The sequence below is a fragment of the Paramisgurnus dabryanus genome, chromosome 3 (assembly GCF_030506205.2).
Source record: "Paramisgurnus dabryanus chromosome 3, PD_genome_1.1, whole genome shotgun sequence".
Taxonomy (NCBI): Eukaryota; Metazoa; Chordata; class Actinopteri; order Cypriniformes; family Cobitidae; genus Paramisgurnus; species Paramisgurnus dabryanus.
Window position 1 is genome coordinate 12,777,960 of NC_133339.1, and position 21,929 is coordinate 12,799,888.

The window sequence follows — 21,929 nt, forward strand, 5'->3', positions numbered from 1 at the left end:
GGAGCATTCTCTCGTGCCTTCCTGAGAAGGCGGCAATTTGGAGCTTTTGGACGCAGTCAGTGTGTTTCGAGCCTGGTGTCTTCAGCCACGTGTAAATGCCTCGGTGTACATTGAAATAATTAATCCGTCTTCGATTATTTTATTGGTTTGTCACCAGAAGACCGGATTTCTTAATACGCTAACCGTTAGCAGTGAGAAGAAGTCCGGACAGCGTCAAAAACATCTCCTGACTCGTACAGTTGTGTACTTTGAGGTAATGTCCAGCACGTATAATTCCAATATTGTTAAATGTTTTACTCATGTATTATGAACCAGTTTACTGTGGAGATCGATGATTCAAAACAGAAGTTGTGCGCTATTCAGACAACTTTAAAATGAACCGAGAACTGCATCTGTATTTATCACTTCTTATTTTAGTTCTTACATTTATCTACTAACGTTAGGGGAGGGCAGGGGTAGCCTACAAAGTAAGGCTTTTTTAAGCCATTATTTAAAATATTTGAGTTAGATTCATCTTTTTATTTACACAATCAACACACACATCTCTGCTACAGACCCTTTGCACGTGAAGTCACGGTCTACTCGCGCGAATTATGGACGCCATGACGGACGGCGGAAGTGCTATATTGTAGACGGACGGCAAGCCGAACAAGTACGTGTTTGTGTTCGTTAGGGTCATAAAATGGTTATTTCGTGTTGCTATGATGCACCTACCATTACAGAAAAGTGGCATAAATACATTATTTTTACATGAATGTTATTGTTTAATGGTGCAGTGACACCATAAATCATAGCTGCTAACTCCCACGCATCGCAATTGACCCCATTCTCACGCCACACATCCATTTTCACGATGTAAGTAGCTAAACCAGTGCTCGCAGTACTGACACTTTTATATTTAAGCATACCTTCACTGTCTTTTGCGTGCCACCACTTCTCATGTTGCTGGTACTTTGCTGCAAAGAGTCAAAGAGCATTTCACTTTATGTGGCGCTGCGCAGGAAGTTCGGCAGCGAGGACATCAGAGTACCGCGAGAGCAAGTCGAAATGTTACAAAAGGGTCCGCCTTTACCTTTGCTCTCGCGTTACTCTGATGTCATACGCCGATCAGTCAGCTCCGCACCAGTCGAACACACAAAGCGTCAAGGTCTGGATGAAAAGCAGAGACCTGCCCGGATTCCACGCACGCAGATACCCTCAGAAAACAGCAATTTTAAGCAACCATCACTCGCGTGTGCATGTTTGCAAGCAGTACAAGCCTGCGTGATGTTTGCGGTGACAGGTTTTAATAAAAAAAGTCAATTGATATTTGACATCTATAAACAATAATATATACGAAATATAATTATATGGTCTTGACATACACATTATCTGTTGCTTTAGTTTAATATAAACTACTCATTTGGTTTATTTGATTTTGACAGTCCCTCTATCACAAATCATCACTTTACGCTTCTCTTTCTCAGTGGATAAACTGAATCAAAGCTGCTGTTATCTGCAGTTATACATTTTACAGAGACCAGTAGCCCATTCATTAGATTTTATCAGAAGAAAAGCATAATAGAAGTGTATAAAATAATAGTAAAGACTCTAATCTCAGGCATTTAAACTCAGTAAAAGCTTTTATTTCAATTTAATTTCTAAAATATGATTCGATTTGTACTGTGAACCATTTTACCGCAGTCTTTTCCAACTATTTAACACAGAAATAGCTAAAATCCACACTATTATCAATTGGCAAATGGTTAGGACTCAGAAGTTGGCAGCTCTGCAGACTTTTAAAAGCCTTAAGATCAGCACCAGTCTATGAGGATATCCCGTTTACCACATAGTGGTACAAATCATGCGGGCTGAAGTCGGGCAGATTCGGCGATTTAATGAGGTCCGTGAAAATTGAAGGAGGAAGAAGGTAAGGGTCGGTATCCAGTCCCGCTATCTCTAACTTCTCTAAATAGCGCTTTTTGTGAGGACCTACCAAATGCCCTACCTCGACCGATAACGGCACATCAACTTCCTTAATATAAGAAGCGATGTATTTTAGTGTAATATATATTTTAACTGTTTAAAACTAATCAAAAATCCCGCTCGTCTATTACTAATCAACCTAGTGCGCCAGTGATTTTGCCGTCCAGCATGGCGTCGTCACGTGGTCTAGGTCACGTGTTTGCAAAGGGTCTACAGATGGAACACTTAGGGGCGGTTTCCAAGACAGGGTTTAAGTCTAGTCCCAGACTGAAATGCATATTTGAGTTGTCTCAACTGAAAACAGTTTGCACATAAGTTTAAATACATCATTGCCATGTTTTTGTCTTAAGATGCACACAAGTTGTTGTTTTTGTAAGGTATGTTTTTGTAAAAACAACTTAAATGGCCTAAAATACTTCGTCCTGCTGGATTAATCTAAACCCTGTCCTGGAAACTCATCATTTGGGGTGGGGTTGATTCCCCTCCATTTTCCAGGCCTTGACTACCATAGAAGCCACACTTGGATTTGACCCCAAGGACTACATCAAGTCAAGTAAGTTTTGATGATAAACTTGGATAAATATTTGATCTATAGTATAACTAGCAAATACCAAAATGTGTTTATAGACCGTTTCAGCAGTAACAACATAAACAAGCCGCTGTCGCGGTACGCACGTAACTTCCGGTAAACTCCGCTAATAATAAATAACAACAAAGTTCTTTAAACATAGTTTATTTATATAACAAGCAAACAAAACAAAACATAGATTATATAGGAAACCAAACATTTGTTATTTTCGATGAGGCATTTGTTCAAGAGATTAGTTTAGCAACTAGTCAGACCATTAAAAAACGTAACCGGAAGTAAGGTTCGGATCCAGACGTGTATCACGTGCGTCCGATGAAACGGTCTATACAGTAGCTAGACAGAATATCAGATACCTAAATGTAAGCGAGCACTTACGCTTATTATGCTTTTGTGTTTCTTTATGAAAGCATTAAAGTCCTACTTACAATTAAATCAGTCAACACGTCATTTTAGCACTTGCATGCATGTCTACTTATGACCAAACAATATGCTTATTTATGTTTGTATATGATTTTGTTTATATATTTTTTCCAAATTAAAAAAAATTCCCATAAATTCCTGTTAAGTTTCAAATTTAGAATATTAAATAAATCCCCAGATTATGTTACCATGGAAAATTTCCAGAAATTAACCAGGAACTTTCTCCCATTAGCAAACCTATTTGAAAGTAATTTTGTCACTAATTTAAATATATTTTCTCTTTTGTTTTCTCTTTGTGCCGCCAGTGCAGACATGTTTCACATGGAGCTATAATTTAGGTACAAGTATTATGTGAGGTTTAGCTCATGTTTTCAGTCGTCTGTTTTTTTTGTCTGTTGCTTTTGAAAAATAATGCTGAGGAACATAGAGCTTAAACATGGGAAGGAGAGCTTCTCCCATAGCGTCTGCAGATTAAAAATACATAAAATAATATAAATTTGTTTTTGTAAACTGGATAGGTCCTAAATCATTTTCAATGCAGGAAAACCCCTCTGCAATAATCAGATGATGTCTGCATTATTTCACTTTGACATGTGTAACTAAATTTTATTCAAAACCTTAATCCCCCAATCAAAACATTTATTCGAATTAATTGAAAATTTCTACACCAAACATAGATTCAGATCTGCATGCTTCCCATGGGTTCTTGAAATCCTTGAAACTTCTTTAATCTGGGGGAATAATTCAAGGCCCTGGAAAGTTTTTGAAGATATACATATATAGATACAGGTCATTAAAAGTGCTTGAATCTATTTTATGCAAGAAAAAATCCATATTATTCCCTGTGTAGTGTAGGATAATATCATAAAGATTCTAGACTTTTTAAACGCACATGGTAAACTGTTCGCTTTAAATGCTTATCTTCTGTATGTTGGTTCATACCAAAATGCTTTTTTGCATAGTTGTGTTTAACACATTAGGTTACTTATGTAACTGTTGTTCCCTGAGAAGGGAACGAGACGCTGTGTCTTCCTTGCCATACTTCCTGCATCCCTGTAATGCTGTCTTTGGCAATATTTCAGATATCGATATACTTCCTGGCTTCCACGTCAGCCTGTCTTTGTTAAGCCTCACCATTGGTTGAATTTGATATACACATTCAGACGCACTTACCCCTGGAGGCATCCCCAAAGGTTCACCGCAGTGACGCAGCGCGAGTTCCCTCGAAAGGGAACTGTAACAATGTATCATTGTGTTACTTTTAATGTAACCTTGCTCTCACTTGAAATGTGTCCCCACATTTAGTCCTTGAATTTGAGGGTATTGGACCTGGAAAGTCCTTGAAAGGTCTTTGAATTTGAAGTTTACTAAATTGTGGGAACCCTGGATCTGTAATTGATGCGTGAGAAAACAAGTAAATCGTTACACCCCTATAAAATAAAAGTCAATCTTAGCATAACATAAGGGTCAACATTAGACTCATAACTCATTATCTGTCATAAGTAAACTAAAAAAGTAAAACAGATGGTGAATGTTTTACTGACATTAAATGTATTAATGTCTCTTCTTTCATTTCTAGTTCACACTCATAGAGTGATTGAGACCTTCAGTGAAGCTCCTCCTACAACAATCCACCAATAAATGCTGGAGACAAACACACAGAGAAATCACTCCATGTGTGACAACTGAAATCTACAAGAATGTTCTTGGTGCTGGTGAAAGAGGAGCTTGAGAAGATGACAGATCAACAACCATGCAGAATAAAGGATGAAGAGACTGAGGAACAAATAGGTTGGTGTCTATTTTTCAATCTTCATCTTTGAGTGTTAAGGAATAATCATAAAAACATTGAGAAACATGAGGGGAAAATTAACTAAAATCCATGAGATGATAACTTTCTGCATCTATAATAGATTCAGTAGAATTAGATTGAAACATCAGGTAAAGAGTTTTATCCAAAGCAACCTTCAGTGGATTGAATCATTGTATGCATGTATATTTTTGCAGCTTGATATGAACAGTTCCTTCGAATAAAAAAAAGTTTCAATTTGGTTTGACCTTATTACAAATGTACTTAACTTGACTATCAAATTGTAAATATTTATCTAGGATGATCCCTAAATATTTCACTTCACTCACTACTTCAGTGATTTCATCCTTAATCCTGACCTCAAATACTTCATGATCAGGCCTTTTAGATGGGATAGCTCAAGCCATTCCGAGATGCCTGGTAAAACCTGGGTCAGGTGCTCGCCTGCCAGGCTGGGTGTTTTAGTGGACATATAGATGACAGTGCCATCAGCATACATCTAGCAGTTGACACCTGGGCAGCAGCTCGGCAGGTCATTAATGTACATTGTGAAAATTAATGGACCAAGCACAGATCCTTGTGGCACACCCATGCTGTTTGTAAGCAAACTGGACTAAATTATTAAGTAAAACATTGTGGTTAACAGTATCAAAGGCTTTTTCAAATCAAAAAACACTGCCCCTACAACATGTCCTATATTCAGAGAAGTTTTGATCTTTTCAACCAAAAAATGCTGATTCTGTGGAGTATTTCTCTCTGAATTCAAACTGTTGTGGATAAAGCAGTTGGTTATACTCCAAGTGCTCCTTTAATTGCTCAGCTATAATCTTCTTTAGAATTTTTGAAACTACAGCAGGGCTCGACATAAGGGACTGCGCGGTTGCCCAGGGCCAGTGGGAGAGAAGCTTGGGCCAGTATATCATATTGTCACTTGCCCGATCGGGCCAGTGCTTCACCCTCAGTCACAAAAATATATTTTCTGTCTGCGGCCGCTTTTCTGTATGTACTCTTACGCAATGTTACCATTGAGACGCATTTTAAGCGGCGCGAACGTAAACTTCTTAGCAATATCATAAGTTTATCTTACCTTATTGGTTGTTGTGGTGACTGTTGCGTGTTTTGCGTGATACTCAGCTGGTAGTAGTAAGTTAGAGCAAAGATACGTTAAGATGGCGGAGGCGCCGGCGCCCTCCGATTATAAGGCCAAAAGTAAACTTTTTTTAAGCATCTTGGAAGCATACATTTACTTAAATAAAACACGACGAAAGAAACGATGCAATGTTTTGACCAGTTTTCCGTCAATTTCCAGGTATAGCAGACAAGTCAGGATCCTTTTTCGTTAGGACTAGCAACTACCGCAAACAAAACGTCAAAGCCGATGAGAAAAGTCTGATAATGCTTCATCTGGTCCACTGAACTTAAAGGTGAGACGTATAAATGATGAAAATATCCAGCGCATCGAGAGACATATCAACACAGCATTTCACCTCATCAAGAATGAACAGCCATTCGAACAATGTATTAACTTGCTTAAAAAAATGAAAACCGAGTTTATGTGGGATCTCAGTAACACACAGATATTGCATGTCGGAGGTAAGAAATATTTGGTTTAACGTCTTTACTAATAGTTAACTCTTTCCCCACCAATGATGAGTTAAAGTTAAATCTATATTTCCGCTATTACCCACTAGGTGGCGCGCTTACCCAACTTATAAAACACTGGAGCATTCACTGATATTATCTGATCTCTAACAAACGTCCTTAAAACCCACCCATATTTGAGAGGTGATGAATAAAAATGAAGATGGGATGAAACTGTATTTTGTTTGAAAGCAGAGGGATCAGCATTAAACTTTAGTGAAAATCATATAAAATGCTGCCGCTGGCTGGCAACTTAAAAAAAATCTGCTGCCGTTAAAGAAATAAGTCCACTAAATGCTCCACTATTAGTTAAAATTGATAGAACTGCATGGAAATATATGCAGTAATGTTATATATTTTCCATACTTCTGTTTGTTTCCATCACACTATGATTTTGACCTAAATATTTATAAATCTAGATTCACAGACACTATCATTGAGGTTCTCTGGAAAGAGATGCTAAGTGAGATTAAGGCAATCCACTTTATTAGCATGCAGGCAGAAACAAAAACAACACTGTATAAAATGTAATAACACTGTTTTAGTAATATGGGTTAGTTAACGTTCATGCAACAAGATTTCTTTTATGAATTATCTTTTGTCCAGTTTTATGCTGAAATATCTGAGACCATAGCCTTGAAAGGCTAATGATGAATACAATGCGTAAAATTATATTTGACTTTTGAAATATTTTTTTTAATATGTGACACAAAAAAATGTTTGGTAGGGCCAGTGAAAATTTTGGCAGGGCAAGTGAAAACCTGATCCACTGGCCCAATCGGACCAGTAGAATTTTTTTTTACGTTGAGCCCTGTACAGAGAGGATAGCAATAGGCCTATAGTTACTTGCTAAAACCTTATCTCCTGATTTATAAACTGGAGTAATCATTGCAGTTTTCCAGCTTTCTGGGAATCTGTTTGATTGGATTGATAAATTGACTAAATATCTAATGGGCTCTAATAGACAACTCTGGTGTTTCTTGATAAATGTAATATTTAAGTTTTGGTTATCCTTTTCCATGGATTAACTCATGTTTACAATCAATTTTGTCCTGGGATACTTCTTTTATGTAGGAGTTTTTGTGATCCTTGTCAATTCATCACAAGGTGGCTCAATAGATTCAAAATGACTTGCTAATTCTTTTACAGACTCAATAAAAAAATATTAAAACCATTTGTAATGAACTCATTACTGTTAGTGTGTTCATGACATACTTTAAGACAATTTATCTTTTGGTGCATTTGCTTACTTAAGTTGCTTAGCTTATTTATTTGTTGCCACCGTTTATAACTGTTGCTATTGCCCTCTTCAATAAGTTTATAAAAATATTTTTCCTTGGCTTTTTGCAGCTCGGACACTACTTTATTCCTTAGGCTAGTGTAAAAAAGATAGTCAGTGTTGGTTTAAACATTAAAGACCTTTTAAGAGTAAGGCCTCGCTCCTTGATGAGCTGAAGGTTGTCACTGTTAAACCATAGGAGAGACTTTCTCCTAGGTTTACTTTACATATCGGTCAATCTCTACTATGCACTTTCTTCCAGCCAACGATGAAATCATTATGTACAATTCGCAACAATTAATATTTTCTTAATATTTGTTTTTAGTAATGTGGCTAAAGCCCCCTAAAAATGGCCAAACAATGCCAATAGTGATCAACACTGCAAATGTTTGTCATTTTATACAGTATTGCCAAAATTATTCACAGCTATTTTCACTCAAATATTGAGGTGCATAAACTCAGATTATTTAGGCCTATGATTAATTAATTCAAAACAGAAATGCAAAACCAGTCCTAACTGAAAGAAAACAAGTTGACAAAAAGATGGAATCCAATGTTTGGTAATATTGGAAAGTCCAGAAGTGTTATGGGGTTTTGAACACAGCACAAGAGTTAAACTACAAGAGCAGAAATTAACAATAGAAATGACATAATGTACTTCACATTAAAAATAACATGGATACATGACATCTCAAATGTGTTTTGTCACTCTGGTTTATCAGTTTTAACTGTTTACTGTCTTTATTTTAGATATGATGGAAGTGAAAGAGGAGAGTCAAGCTGAAGTGGATGAGAAACATCAGATTGTAAAACTAAACCATAATGTTTCACAGAAAGAAACTCTGAAGACAGAAGACATAAAGTGTGAAAATAGTTTCAGTGAAGATGAACGCCCTGCAGATCACAAGAGGACTCACAGTGAGGAGAAACCTTTAACATGTCAACAGTGTGGAAAGAGTTATTCCCTTAAATCAAACCTAAACAGGCACATGAAAACTCACGGGAAGGAAAAGTCATACGCATGCCACCATTGTAACAAGATTTTCTTATATGAAAATAAACTTAAGAGACACATGAGGTTTCACCCTGGAGAGAAACCTTACACTTGTCAACAGTGTGGAAAGAGTTATACCCGTAAAGCTACCCTTAACCGGCACATGACAGCTCACAGGGGGGAAAAGCCACATGCATGCCAGCGTTGTGACAAGAGTTTCTCATTTAAAAATCATCTTAAGAGACACATGATAACTCACAGTGAAAAGAAACCTCATGCATGTCTTCAGTGTGAAAAGAGTTTCATAGATAAACGTGGACTTGAGACTCACATGAGAAGTCACACTGGAGAGAAACCTTACATATGCTCTCAGTGTGAAAAGTGTTTTGCAAGCAAAGACAATCTTAGATCACACATGACAGTTCACACTGAAGTAAAACCGTTCACTTGTCAACACTGTGGAAAGAGTTTCAGAACAAAAGCTCACCTTAAAATACATGTAAGGATTCACACTGGAGAGAAACCATACGTGTGTCAACCGTGTGGAATGAGCTTCACATTTCAAGCAAGCTTTTACCAGCACGTGAGAACTCACAATGGGGAAAAGCCACATGCGTGCCATCATTGTGAAAAAAGTTTTGTATATAAAAATCAACTTGAGATACACATGAGGTCTCACACTGGAGAGCAACCATATGTGTGCCATCAGTGTGGAAAGAGTTTAACAACTGCAACTGCCCTTAAAACACATTTGAGAATTCACACCGGAGAGAAACCTTACACGTGCCATCACTGTGACAAGAGTTTCACAGAAAAAAGTTACCTTAAGATACACATTAGACTTCACACTGGAGAGAAACCATACACTTGTCAACAATGTGGTAAGAGTTCTACAACTGCAGCTAAGCTTAACAAACATTTGAGAACTCACACCGGAGAGAAACCTTACGCGTGCCATCACTGTGACAAGAGTTTCCCAGATACAAGTCGACTTAAGATGCACATGATGATTCACACTGGAGAGAAACCACATGTGTGCCATCACTGTGGAAAGAGTTTTATAACTACAGCTGCCCTTAAAAGACATTTGGGAATTCACACCGGAGAGAAACCACATGTGTGCCATCAGTGTGGAAAGGGTTTTACAACTACAACTGTGCTTAAAACACATTTGAGAATTCACACCAGAGAGAAACCTTTCACGTTTCATGAGAAATCATTACCTTAATGAACACCTAAGAATTCACAATGTCTGTACTTGTGTTCTTGTGAAACGTCATCAGTCGCGGCCCAAGTACTGTTCCAATTCCAAGTTCACATCAAGTCAAGTTCACATAACATCTCAGGATGTGTTCTTGATCTGCTCATTTGTTTGAGGAAGCTTCAGAATGTGACTTGTGCGGACTTAAGACAGCCAAGTTTTCCAGAATGCATTTCACCTCAACGGCAGTGTAGCTTAAAGTCTGCACAATATTCGAAATATTTCTCTTTCTGTGTCATAAAATGTGGTCTTTTAGTCGAGAATGTAGATGAATAAACTTCAAATCTGTGGTCAGTTAGTAAAGATTAAAATTTAAATTTTCTCTGACAATTTTGGATATGTGAGTTTAAGTTGATCAGCGGGCAGTCAGTGTTGTGTACACCGCCGAGGGCAGATTCATCTCTGCAAGTCCTTCTGAAATGTGCTGGTGGCTCAGTGCAGCTGCTTTGCCCTTCAGTGTCTGATGGTCAAACATGAAATATTCCCTTTGGATATATCTAACTGGCATTTTTCTGTCTCTTTATTATTCATATAAAGTCTGTTATTTGTTATTATTGTTTTTAACTGATGTAAAAGTTACATTGATGTTAAAGCTATAGAATCTTAACACTGAATCACTGCCTTTGTACTTTAACTAGATTTTTTTTCTTGTGTTTACTTCATGTTGTACAAAACTTTTGTACTTTTTTTAATAAATGATTGTGTTTTACATCATATATTTCATTTTGTAATAAATGCATTAATCAGACTGTGTGTTGCATGAACCACATATTTGTATTTAAATATTGATTTAAGATTTGATTTATATGAAATAATTTTAACTCTGTACAAGCACAAATAACAATGCTAAATTTAATCTTCATTATAATGTGGATCTACCATGTGAAATCATGAAATTGAGTATTAGCGTTACTTTTTGTATAGATAACATTGAATTTTCAGTAATGAATAATTGACTACAGGCTGTTGAATTTGTCGAAAATAATGCACACACAAGGTGATAATGCATTCTCGCTAACATTCCCTTAACATTCTCATAACATTTTGATATTGCTCCCCTAACCTTTTTATTGTGATATGCCTGAATGCAAATAATCAAAATAATTATCATGTGTTAAAAAGTGTTTATTATTCAGAGAACATGAACTGGAGCTTGTTTTTTATAAAAAACCCATCAGCATTACCTTTTGTATAGATAACATAACATTGCCAATTGAATAAGAATTTTTTTCTTGAATTAAGTGTTTTATGAAAAAGGTAAACTTATTTCATTGGCAGATTTTTTTAGCTTGTTTTAAGCACAAATTTACTTTAAAAGTTTATATTTTTTGTTTAAAAACTAGACTTATTTTCTTAGTCCATTTTGCTCATCAAGAGAAAAACAACTTAATTTAAGAATTTTTTGATATTTTTACTGCAAACAAGACAAAAACACTAAGTAAGAAAGTAAAACATTAAAAAGTCTGAAAGGGATGGTAAATGTTTTACTGCCATTAAATGTTTTAATGTCTCTTCTTTCATTTCTAGTTCACACCCATAAAGTGAAATTGATTGAGATCTTCAGTGAAGCTCCTCCTACAACAATCCACCAATAAATGCTGGAGTCAAACACACAGAGAAATCACTCCATGTGTGACAACTGAAATCTTCATGACATAATGTTGATGCTGGTGAAAGAGGAGCTTGAGAAGATGACAGATCCACAACCATGCAGAATAAAGGATGAAGATACTGAGGAACAAATAGGTTGGTGTCTATTTTTCAATCTTTATTATTGATGGTTGAGGAATAATCATAAAAACATTGAGAAACATGAGGGGAAAATAAACTAAAATCCATGAGATGTTAACTTTCTGCATCTATAATAGATTCAGTAGAATTAGATTGAAACATCAGGTAAAGAGTTTTATCCAAAGCAACCTTCAGTGGATTGAATGACTGTGATCTCCATGCAATGCTCTGCTACAGTTAACCCTCATGTTGTGTTCACGTCATAATGGAGAACATTTTCTTTTAGCCAAAAATAGAAGTTAATGTTATTTCATCAAACTGAAATGTATTCATAAAGACTATAACAATCTCGCTTATTCAAATTTGACGCTTTCTTAACCTCCTAAGACCTGAGTTTTGGTTTGTCTTTTTTCAGATGTCGGGTTAGGAAGAACCAGTAAATATAATACCCAAATATTTTTCTTTGAACATAAGCAGTGTAATTGTCCATGTTTATGTACAACAGGTTCCAGTTACACAAAATTAAGTATTATGGTGCAAACATAAAAAAATCGATGTCCACATATGTGGACACCCAGGTCTTAGGAATATAAATATGTTTTCCACCTTGTTTCACTTGAGGTGTTTCTGATCATAAATGACCGGCCTATAGAAAATAGTTTATAATCAGGGTCTTCTAATGTCTCAGACAGAAGAGAGAAAAGGAAGAGATGCACATTGTGTGCCCAAAAAGATGTCTAAACAAGCACTGTCTGTTTTATATGCAAAGCGCCCATTAACAAGACACATGAAATAGGCTATTGTCATTCATGTGCATACGTTCAGTAAATGCATAAGATGCATGCTTCATTTACATGAGTTCACACAAAGTTGATGACATTTTGGTTTAACGACTCAGATTTGATAATGACTCTGTCCCATAGTGTACAGAATAAAAGCAATTTAAAGCAAACTTCCTGGTTAAACATTAAAGTAAACTATAGACAGGGTGATTTTTTAAAGATTTTTATTTTGGGGGCTCATCTAGTAAACATGGTTTTTTGGTGTTTTGAGTACTATTAGCAAAACGTGCTGCGTCCCAAACCGCCTACTTCCATACTATATAGTATGTAAAAAGCAGTACTTTGTCTACTATATAGCATGGAAGTAGGCGGTTTGGGACACAGCGATGGTTTCACTACAGTAAAAAATTTTTTTACTTTGGTAAACCAAAAAAGAAAACAGAAAAATCTGCGTTGTTTATTCTCTCTCTCTCTCTCTCTCTCTCTCTCTCTCTCTCTCTCTCTCTCTCTCTCTCTCTCTCTCTCTCTCTCTCTCTCTGTCTCTCTCTCTCTCTCTCTCTCTCTCTCTCTCTCTCTATATATATATACATACATACATACATACATACATACATACATACATACATACATCAAATTTCAAGACCAATACCAAATATTTGGATGCTTATGTGCCTGATAACTGTTTATAATTTACGGCTATACCACTGTTTTTGACACTATTACTACAACACTACTGAACTGATCAAACCCTTATAATAATAATAATAATAATAATAATAATAATCAAAATCACTCCCTCTATGCATCCAAAGTAATAAATAGAGGGGTCTGAAAGAGTGAAGAATAAATATTCATTTACTGAATAATATCACTGGAATAATAATACTTTGTCAGAAAAGTAACAAACAAAATGGCTTATACCATTGAGTTTCTTAACTGTTATTTTTTGATGGCTGTTGACAAGCATGTTTTCTAAGTTTATCTATGCTTTTACTCACTCATTAACTGTATCAAACTGCAATACCTTGCGGAGGTAATAAATAATTGTATGTATCACATTTTATTTGATATGGACATAGCAATTACATTGGACGAACCGGATGCATTGTTTGAGTGTTTTAGCACAAGTGCTAATTCGCAAAACTTGTCCATACGTGATAAAACAATTAAAATATCAAAAAAGATGGAAGAAACAACAACAAATCACAGAAAAAAAATTAAGAAATGCAAGCCATTTTCGAAATAAAGAACAAATAAGATACAGAGCAAAGGTAATACGAGCAAGTAATCAACCAGTTAAGGACTATTTATGTGAGCACTTTTGTTTAGACTAGCCATTGTTTGAGACCTTTGTTAAAAGCTTTACTATTGGTTTCTAATTTTAGCCCAGTGGGTAAAGAGTTCCAAAGTTTGGGAATAGAGGGAGCAGATTGGCAGAAAGCAGGGTTCCCACAGGTCCTTGAAATCCTTCAAAGTTTGTGAATCTAGGGGAAATAATTCAAGGCCCTGGAAAGTTTTTGAAAATATACATACATATACACAGGTCATTAAAAGTGCTTGAATCTATTTTATGCAAGAAGTTTTCTGAAAAAAAGCCTCAACATTGGTTGAATTTGATATACACATTCGGTTGAATTTGATATACACAATCAGACGCACTTACCCCTGGAGGCGTCTCCAAAACTGTAACAATGTATCTTTAAAGGTAACACAATGTAACCTTGCTCTCCCTTGAAATGTGTCCCCACATTCAGTCCTTGAAATTGAGGGTTTTGGACCTGGAAAGTCCTTTTAAAGGTCCTTGAATTTGAAGTTAGCTAAGGTGTGGGAACTTTTGAGAAAGAAGTCTTGCATCTTGGGACCAGACAATCACCACAAGTAAAGTAGCGGCTTGTGTGATTGCTCTGTGAGAGCTCTGACGGCTGATAGGCACTTCAGAGAACAATCCTGACACATGATTGTTTTGACATTTAAAAAAGAATCTTAGAATACTGAAATTGATATTTTCAAAATTGAAAAGGTTGTGTTTCTTAAAATATGGCAATTATGCCATTTAGTGGTTTCTGGTCTATGATTTTTATTGCTTGCTTGTATATTGAGACTATAGGTTTCATAGTGGTTGAGGAAACCTGCGACCATGATGTAATGCAATAGATAGATGAGGGAAAATCATTGCATGCATGTATAGTTTTGCAGTTTGATATGACCGGTTCCTTCGAAATAAAACGATAATTTTAAATTTGGTTTGACCTTATTACAAATGTACCTTACCTGACTATCAAAGTGTAAATATTTATCTAGGATGATCCCTAAATACTTTACTTACTACTACAGTGATTTTGTCCGTAATCCTGACCTCAAATACTTCATGATCAGGCCTGTTACGCATGGAGAAACATATAGACAGTTTTTTTACATTTAAAAGTTAGATGGGAAAGCTCAAGCCATTCTGAGATGCCTAATAAAACCTGGGTCAGGTGCTCGCATGGCAGGCTTGGGTGTTTTAGTGGACATATAGATGACAGTGTCATCAGCGTACATCTGGCAGTTGACACCTGGGCATCAGCTCGGCAGGTCATTAATGTACATTGTGAAAAGTAATGGACCAAGCACAGATCCTTGTGGCACACCCATGCTGTTTGTAAGCATACTGGACTAAATTATTAATTTTTATTAATTAATTTTTTTAAATCCATGTCCTTTATTCAAAAAAGTTTTGATCTTTTCAAGCAAATAACAATTGCTCGTTCTGTGGAGTATTTCTGTCTGAATCCAAACTGCTGTGGAAAAATATATAATCTTCCCTAGAATTTTTGAAACTACAGAGAGGATAGCAGGGCTTGACATTAACTTTTTGAGGAACTTGTCCTTTGGACAAGTAAATTTATGTTTCACTTGTCCATGCACAAAAGTCACTTGTCCGGGTAAAGATTTATAATAGAATTTATTTTTTGTGTTTTGCTAATCAGTGGCGGAGCCATGGATTTTTCATAGGAGTGGCCAGGCAGGGGCCAGCAGTAACTCTGGGGTGGCACATAAAATCTCTATCATCCAACCTTAAAATACTTTTAAGTATTATAGGTGCATTAATCAATAATAATGTCAATCAATCTTAATCCTAGCATTTACGCGGTAATGTTTGTGTGGGATTTTTTAATGTACAGTGACGAACTCTGTCAGACTCAAATCGGCTGTCGCGCGGCGCAAACACACGTAGGCGCGCTGAAAAAGAGATTCTCATTATAAAACAGATTCTTAAACAAGATTTTAAGCCCATTATGTGTTTTACCGAACTTTAGAAGAGAAAAAATACGGACTGCGGTTGAAGTGTCTGTCATTTATATTCACGCCGGAGCCTGAAGAAACATCACTCTCCACTCCACTCCATGCCGCCCCACCCCCCGGTATTCGGCGATCAGGTTTCATGCGCGCGAAGCTTGTTTAGTAACAATAACAGCAAGGTGTAAACGTGTGTGTGTGTGTGTGTGTGTGTGTGTGTGTGCGGGCGTGCGTGTGTCGGCGCTCTTTGTTCAATATTCCGCTCGGTGTTTGCACTGCATGTTCTGCTCTGTCGTTAACTGCACATAACGTTAAGTAACATTGTTTGAAATTTAACTTGTCCAGTCGGACCACTAATTTTCTCTTACACTTGTCCTTTAAAAAATCCACTTGTCCCGGACAAGCGGACAAGCCTTAATGTCGAGCCCTGGATAGCAATAGGCCTGTAGTTACTTGCTAAAACCGTATCTCCTGATTTAAAAACTGGAGTAATCATTAGCCGCTTTTGCACTATCGGGCCTGTGCGAGCCAGGGCTTCAAACGGGCCTCACGGAGCCAATAGCCTCAGACCTCCAGCTGTGTAGCCAAAATCACGACGCGTTTGCATTGTCAAGCCAATAGCGCCGCAGCGCTTCAGAAAACCCCACCCTTAATACGCCTACCTGGATGTAACGTCACACAACTCCGCCTGTTTAACCATGAGGAAGTCACTTCAATCTGACAGGAGACGGGAGTGAGATCGCATCATCATACAACAAACATAAAGAACATAACTGAGGCGGCTGTTTGCACGGTGAAAGCCAAGATAAGAAGATAGAGATGTTTGCTCCATCCGCGGTGTTACTCTTCAAGTTTATGTTGGCTGCACACGAGCGATCTAAAAAATGTACCCCTTTAAGAATCAACTCTGAATATACACAAGTATTTAAAAAGCTATGTTACAGTGGTTAAGTTAATGATGGTTAGATTTACCATTTTGTTGCATCTTACAATTTCTGTGTTTCAGATGTGATCCTTATTAAGCAATCATTTTCAATAAACTGACAAGCAGCCGTAGTAATAATAGCGCAGTACTTTTTTTACATATGAAGTTTATATCAGTTCACAAACAGGTGTATTTAAAGAAGACGGATATTAACATCCATGGCTCCTGTCGTCTCATCATCATCATCTTCGTTTCATCTCCTGCTCTTTCACCTGTTGCTGTGTCATCTCTCATATACTAAATAAAAACTCCTGGATGAAAAACTGAAAGCTTTACGTTGGCATATTTCTGTAAAACAGACACAAAAGAAAGTAGCACATGTGATGTTTTGTATAAAGGGTTTGTAAATACACGTACAGTATACCGACATATAAAGTTTGCTACATTCATAAGAGTCAAATTAATCTCCAAAATGCCAGAAAGCATGGCTATGACTAATATAATAAAACCATGGTTACTTTTTCTAAGGGCTGACTAAAAAATTAAACAGAGATGACAATATAACACAAATAAACAATAAATACCCATGTAAGACACTTATGCAATCGTTTTTTGTATTGTATTTTTTTGTATGCAAACGTTATGTAGCATGTTAACTCACCGACTGTAGATACCATCGTGACTCGAGTGATCGCTTCTTTAATACATGGACGATGAAATGATGATCCAACACACATCCTTAATTTCTCAGCACTGTTGCACTTTAAACACTTTGTTCTGTGCCCGAAACTTTATAAACTTCTCCCGAACCGGTAGCGGTGTGCGCCGGATCCTTAGCATGGCGAGTTCGGCGTTGTAACACGTCTTTGTTTTTTACATATGCAGATCATTTTCTTCAGTCCGAAGTACAAACATAGAAGGCATCTTCCATTAAACAGTAAATTACTGGTGATCCCGATTATTTTTTAAGTTTTAAATCTGCAGACAGATGGATGCGCATCTTGCCAGAGACTCAGATAAACTCCGCCTTTGACCTTTACCACTCCCCTAGCCCCAAGAAGTCTGCTCTGGCCCAAGGAATTCGGCGGGCCAGAAAAGCCGGGCCTTAAGCCCCAACGAAGCACCAGTGAAGCACGATCATGCCCCGGAAGTGACAATGCAAACGCCACAGGCCTCGGCAGGCACTGGCACGCCCGCTTGAAGCCCGATAGTGCAAACACGGCTATTGCAGTTTTCCAGCCTTCTGCGAATCTGTTTGTTTGGATTGATAAATTGACTGAATATCTATTGGGCTCTAATAGACTCTGGTGTTTCTTGATAAATGTCATATTTAAGTTTTGATATCTTTTGCCATGGATTTACTCATGTTTACAATCACTTTTTTAACTTTGTCCTGGGATACTTCTTTTATGTAGTAGTTTGTGTGATCCTTGTCAATTCATCACAAGGTGGCTCAATAGATTTAAAATGACTTGCTAATTCTTTTACAGACTCAATAAAAATGTATTAAAACCATTTGCAATTAACTCATTTCTGTTAGTGGGTTCATGACATACTTTAAGACAATTTATCTTTTGGTGCATTTGCTTACTCAAGTCAACTTTTGCCATTGCCCTCTTCAATAAGTTTATAAAAATATTTTTTCTTGGCTTTCCGCAGCTCAGACACTACTTTATTCCTTAGGCTAGTGTAAAAAAGATAGTCAGTGTTGGTTTTAGTCATTAAAGGCAGGATAGGCAGGAATTATCTAAAAAAAACTTTGTTACAAATTTGTTTAAACTGTCTTTATATACCAATACATAAGTAAAATGTAAGTACTCTGAAAAAGAGTATAAAAATCAAGTGTCTGTAGACTTCTCACGACTGTTTTAAACACAGCTCATTTCGCCATTCACTCCACCCCCTCCCTTCTGGGTTTCTTCTAAAGCCACGCCCCCAAAACACATGAACGCGCGACGCTGACCGGCTCTGCTGGGAGAAGCATTTACCTCAGACGAGAGGAGATGAAGGAGCGCGGTGCATGTAGTAACATCATGTCAGAATCACATGTATGTAATAATACACCTAACTTTATCACTATGAATATAAACAAATAGGATGGCTTTTAGTACTCACTATTAAGCCAGTGTTTTGCATGGAAGAGTTTCCGTGATGAAAGCATTGTTGACTCTGATGAGGACTACACTCTGGAGACAATACCGCTACTGCATCGTCGACTCGAGGAAAAGCCATGCGATATATTTATTTACTCTTGTTTGATTGCTACGTTTATTCCTTTGTTTGCCTTTGCTGACTGGATATGCAGGTACTGTGAGTTCTGAATGCTCTTTCTCTGCCATACTTTTGCTCTTCCTAGAGTGCCTCGTGCATGTTCAAATCAATCGGGTGTGCGCATGTGTGGGCAGATCCTGTAGGAACAGGGGTGGTGCCATGGTCGCGAGAGAGAGTGATAGTCACGCAAGCCAATCATTTGTTGTCGTGAGAGGTCTATAGACACTTGAGTTTTATACTCTCTTTTTCAGAGTACTTACATTTTAATTATGTATTTGTATATAAAGACAGTTTAAACAAATTTGTAAAAAAGTTGTTTAGGTAATTCCTGCCTATTCTGCCTTTAAAGACTTTTTAAGAGCAAGATCTCACTCGTTGATGAGCTGAAGGATGTCACTGTTAAACCATAGGAGAGACTTTTTCCTAGGTTTACTTTACATATGGGTCGATCAATCTGTACTATGCACTTTCTCCCAGCCAACGATGAAATCATTATGTAAAATTCGCAACGTTTAATATTTTCTTCATATTTGATTTTAGTACTGTGGCTAAATCCCCTAAAAATGGCCAAACAATGCCAATAGTTATTTGTCACAGAGTTTGTCACATTTTATACAGTATTGCCGAAATTATTCACAGCTTTTTCACTCGAATACTGAGGTGCATAAACTCAGATTAATTAGGCCTATGATTAGTTAATTCAAAAAAGAAAAACAAAACCAGTCCTAACTGAAAGAAAACAAGTTGACAAAAAAATCCAATGTTTGGTAATATTGGAAACACCAGAAGTGTTATAGGGTTTTGAACAAAGCACAAGAGTTAAACTACAAGAGCAGAAATTGACAATAGAAATGACATTATGTACTACACATTAAAAATAACATGGATACATGACATCTAAAATGTGTTTTGTCACTCTGGTTTATCAATTTAAACTTTTTACTTTCTTTATTTTAGACATGATTAAAGTGAAAGAGGAGAGTCAAGCTGAAGTGGATGAGAAACATCAGATTGTAAAAATAAACCATAATGTTTCACAGAAAGAAACTCTGAAGACAGAAGACATAAAGTGTGAAAATAGTTTCAGTGAAGATGAACCCCCTGCAGATCACAACAAGACTCACAGTGAGGAGAAACCTTTCACATGTCAACAGTGTGGAAAGAGTTTTAGAAGAAAAGATCACCTTAAAGAACACATGAGGACTCACAGTGAGGAGAAACCTTTCACATGTCACCAGTGTGGAAAGAGTTTCACCTCTCAATCGAACGTTAACCGGCACATGAAAACTCACAGGGGGGAAAAGCCACACGCCTGCCAGTATTGTGACAAGAGTTTTCTAGATAGAAGTCAACTTAAGAGACACATTAGAGTTCACACTGGAGAGAAACCTCATGCATGTCTTCAGTGTGAAAAGAGTTTCAGAGATAAACGTGGACTTGAGACTCACATGAGTAGTCACACTGGAGTGAAACCTTACATATGCTATCAGTGTGAAAATAGTTTTTCAAGCAAATGCACTCTTCAGAAACACATGACAGTTCACACTGAAGGAAAACCGTTCACTTGTCAACACTGTGGACAGAGTTTCAGAAGAAAAGATCACCTTACCTTACATGTGAGGATTCACACTGAAGAGAAACCATTCAAGTGCCATCAGTGTGGAAAGAGCTTCACATTTCAAAGAAGCTTTTACCGCCACATGAAAACTCACAGTGAGGAAAAGCCACAGGCGTGCCATCATTGTGACAAGAGTTTCCCAGATACAAGTAAAAGATACACATGAGGTCTCACACTGGAGAGAAACCTTACACTTGTTGTCATCACTGTGGTAAGAGTTATAGAATGAAATGTGACTTTAATGTACATGTGAGAATTCACACTGAAGAGAAACCATTCACGTTTCATCATTACCTTAATGAACACCTAAGAATTCACAATGTCTGTACTTGTGGACTTGTAAAACGTCATCAGTCATGGCCCAAGTACTGTTCCAATTCCAAGTTCACATCAAGTCAAGTTCACATAACATCTCAGGATGTGTTCTTGATCTGCTCATTTTATCAAGGATGCATCAGGAGGTGACTTGTGTGGACTTATGACAGCCAAGTTTCCCAGAATGCATTTTGCGTCAGCGGCAATGAAGCTTAAAACCTGCACAATATTCGGAATATTACTCTTTCTGTGTCATTAAATGTAGCTGTTTAGTCGAGAATATAGATGAATAAACTTTAAATCTGTGGTCAGTTAGTAAAGATAGGACCTAAACTCACTTTATTAGGTACACCTTACTAGTACTGGGTTGGACCCCCTTTTGCCTTCAGAACTGCCTTAATCCTTCGTGTCATTGATTCAACAAGGTACTGGAAACATTCCTCAGAGATTTTGGTCCATATTGACATGATAACATCACGAAGTTGCTGCAGATTTGTCGGCTGCACATCCAGGGCATGAAGCTCCCATTCCACCACATCCCAATGATGCTTCATTGGGTTGAGATCTGGTAACTGTGGATGCCATTTTAGTTCATAGAACTCAATGTCACGTTCAAGAAACCAGTCTGAGATGATTTGCGCTTTATGACATGGTGCTTTATCCTGCTGTAAGTAGCCATCAGAGGATGGGTACACTGTGGTCATAAAGGGATGAACATGGTCAGAAAAAATACACAATGCTCAATTGGTACTAATGGGCCAAAAGTGTGCCAAGAAAATATCCCCCGCACCATTACACCACCACCACCGGCCTGAACCATTGATACAAGGCAGGATGGATCCATGCTTTCATGTTGTTGACGCCAAATTCTGACTCTACCATCTGAATGCCCCAGCAGAAATCAAGACTCATCAGACCAGGCAACATTTTTCCAATCTTCTTTTGTCCATTTTGGTGAGCCTGTGTGAATTGTAGCCTTAGTTTCCTGTTCTTAGCTGTCAGGAGTGGCACCCGGTGTGGTCTTCTGCTGCTGTAGCCCATCCGCCTCA

General features: G+C 37.3%; 1 protein-coding gene across 1 annotated transcript in view; it reads left to right on the forward strand.

Moving 5' to 3' along the window:
• Positions 1-21,929, forward strand: part of LOC135768939 (uncharacterized) — a 45,325-nt gene continuing 23,396 nt past the window's right edge. Inside the window, exons 1-3 of the mRNA XM_065278303.2 lie at positions 1-253; positions 4,554-4,765; positions 19,905-20,729. Coding sequence (XP_065134375.2) covers positions 4,675-4,765; positions 19,905-20,729 — 916 coding nt within the window. The 5' untranslated portion in view covers positions 1-253; positions 4,554-4,674. The remainder of the gene's footprint in view (positions 254-4,553; positions 4,766-19,904; positions 20,730-21,929) is intronic.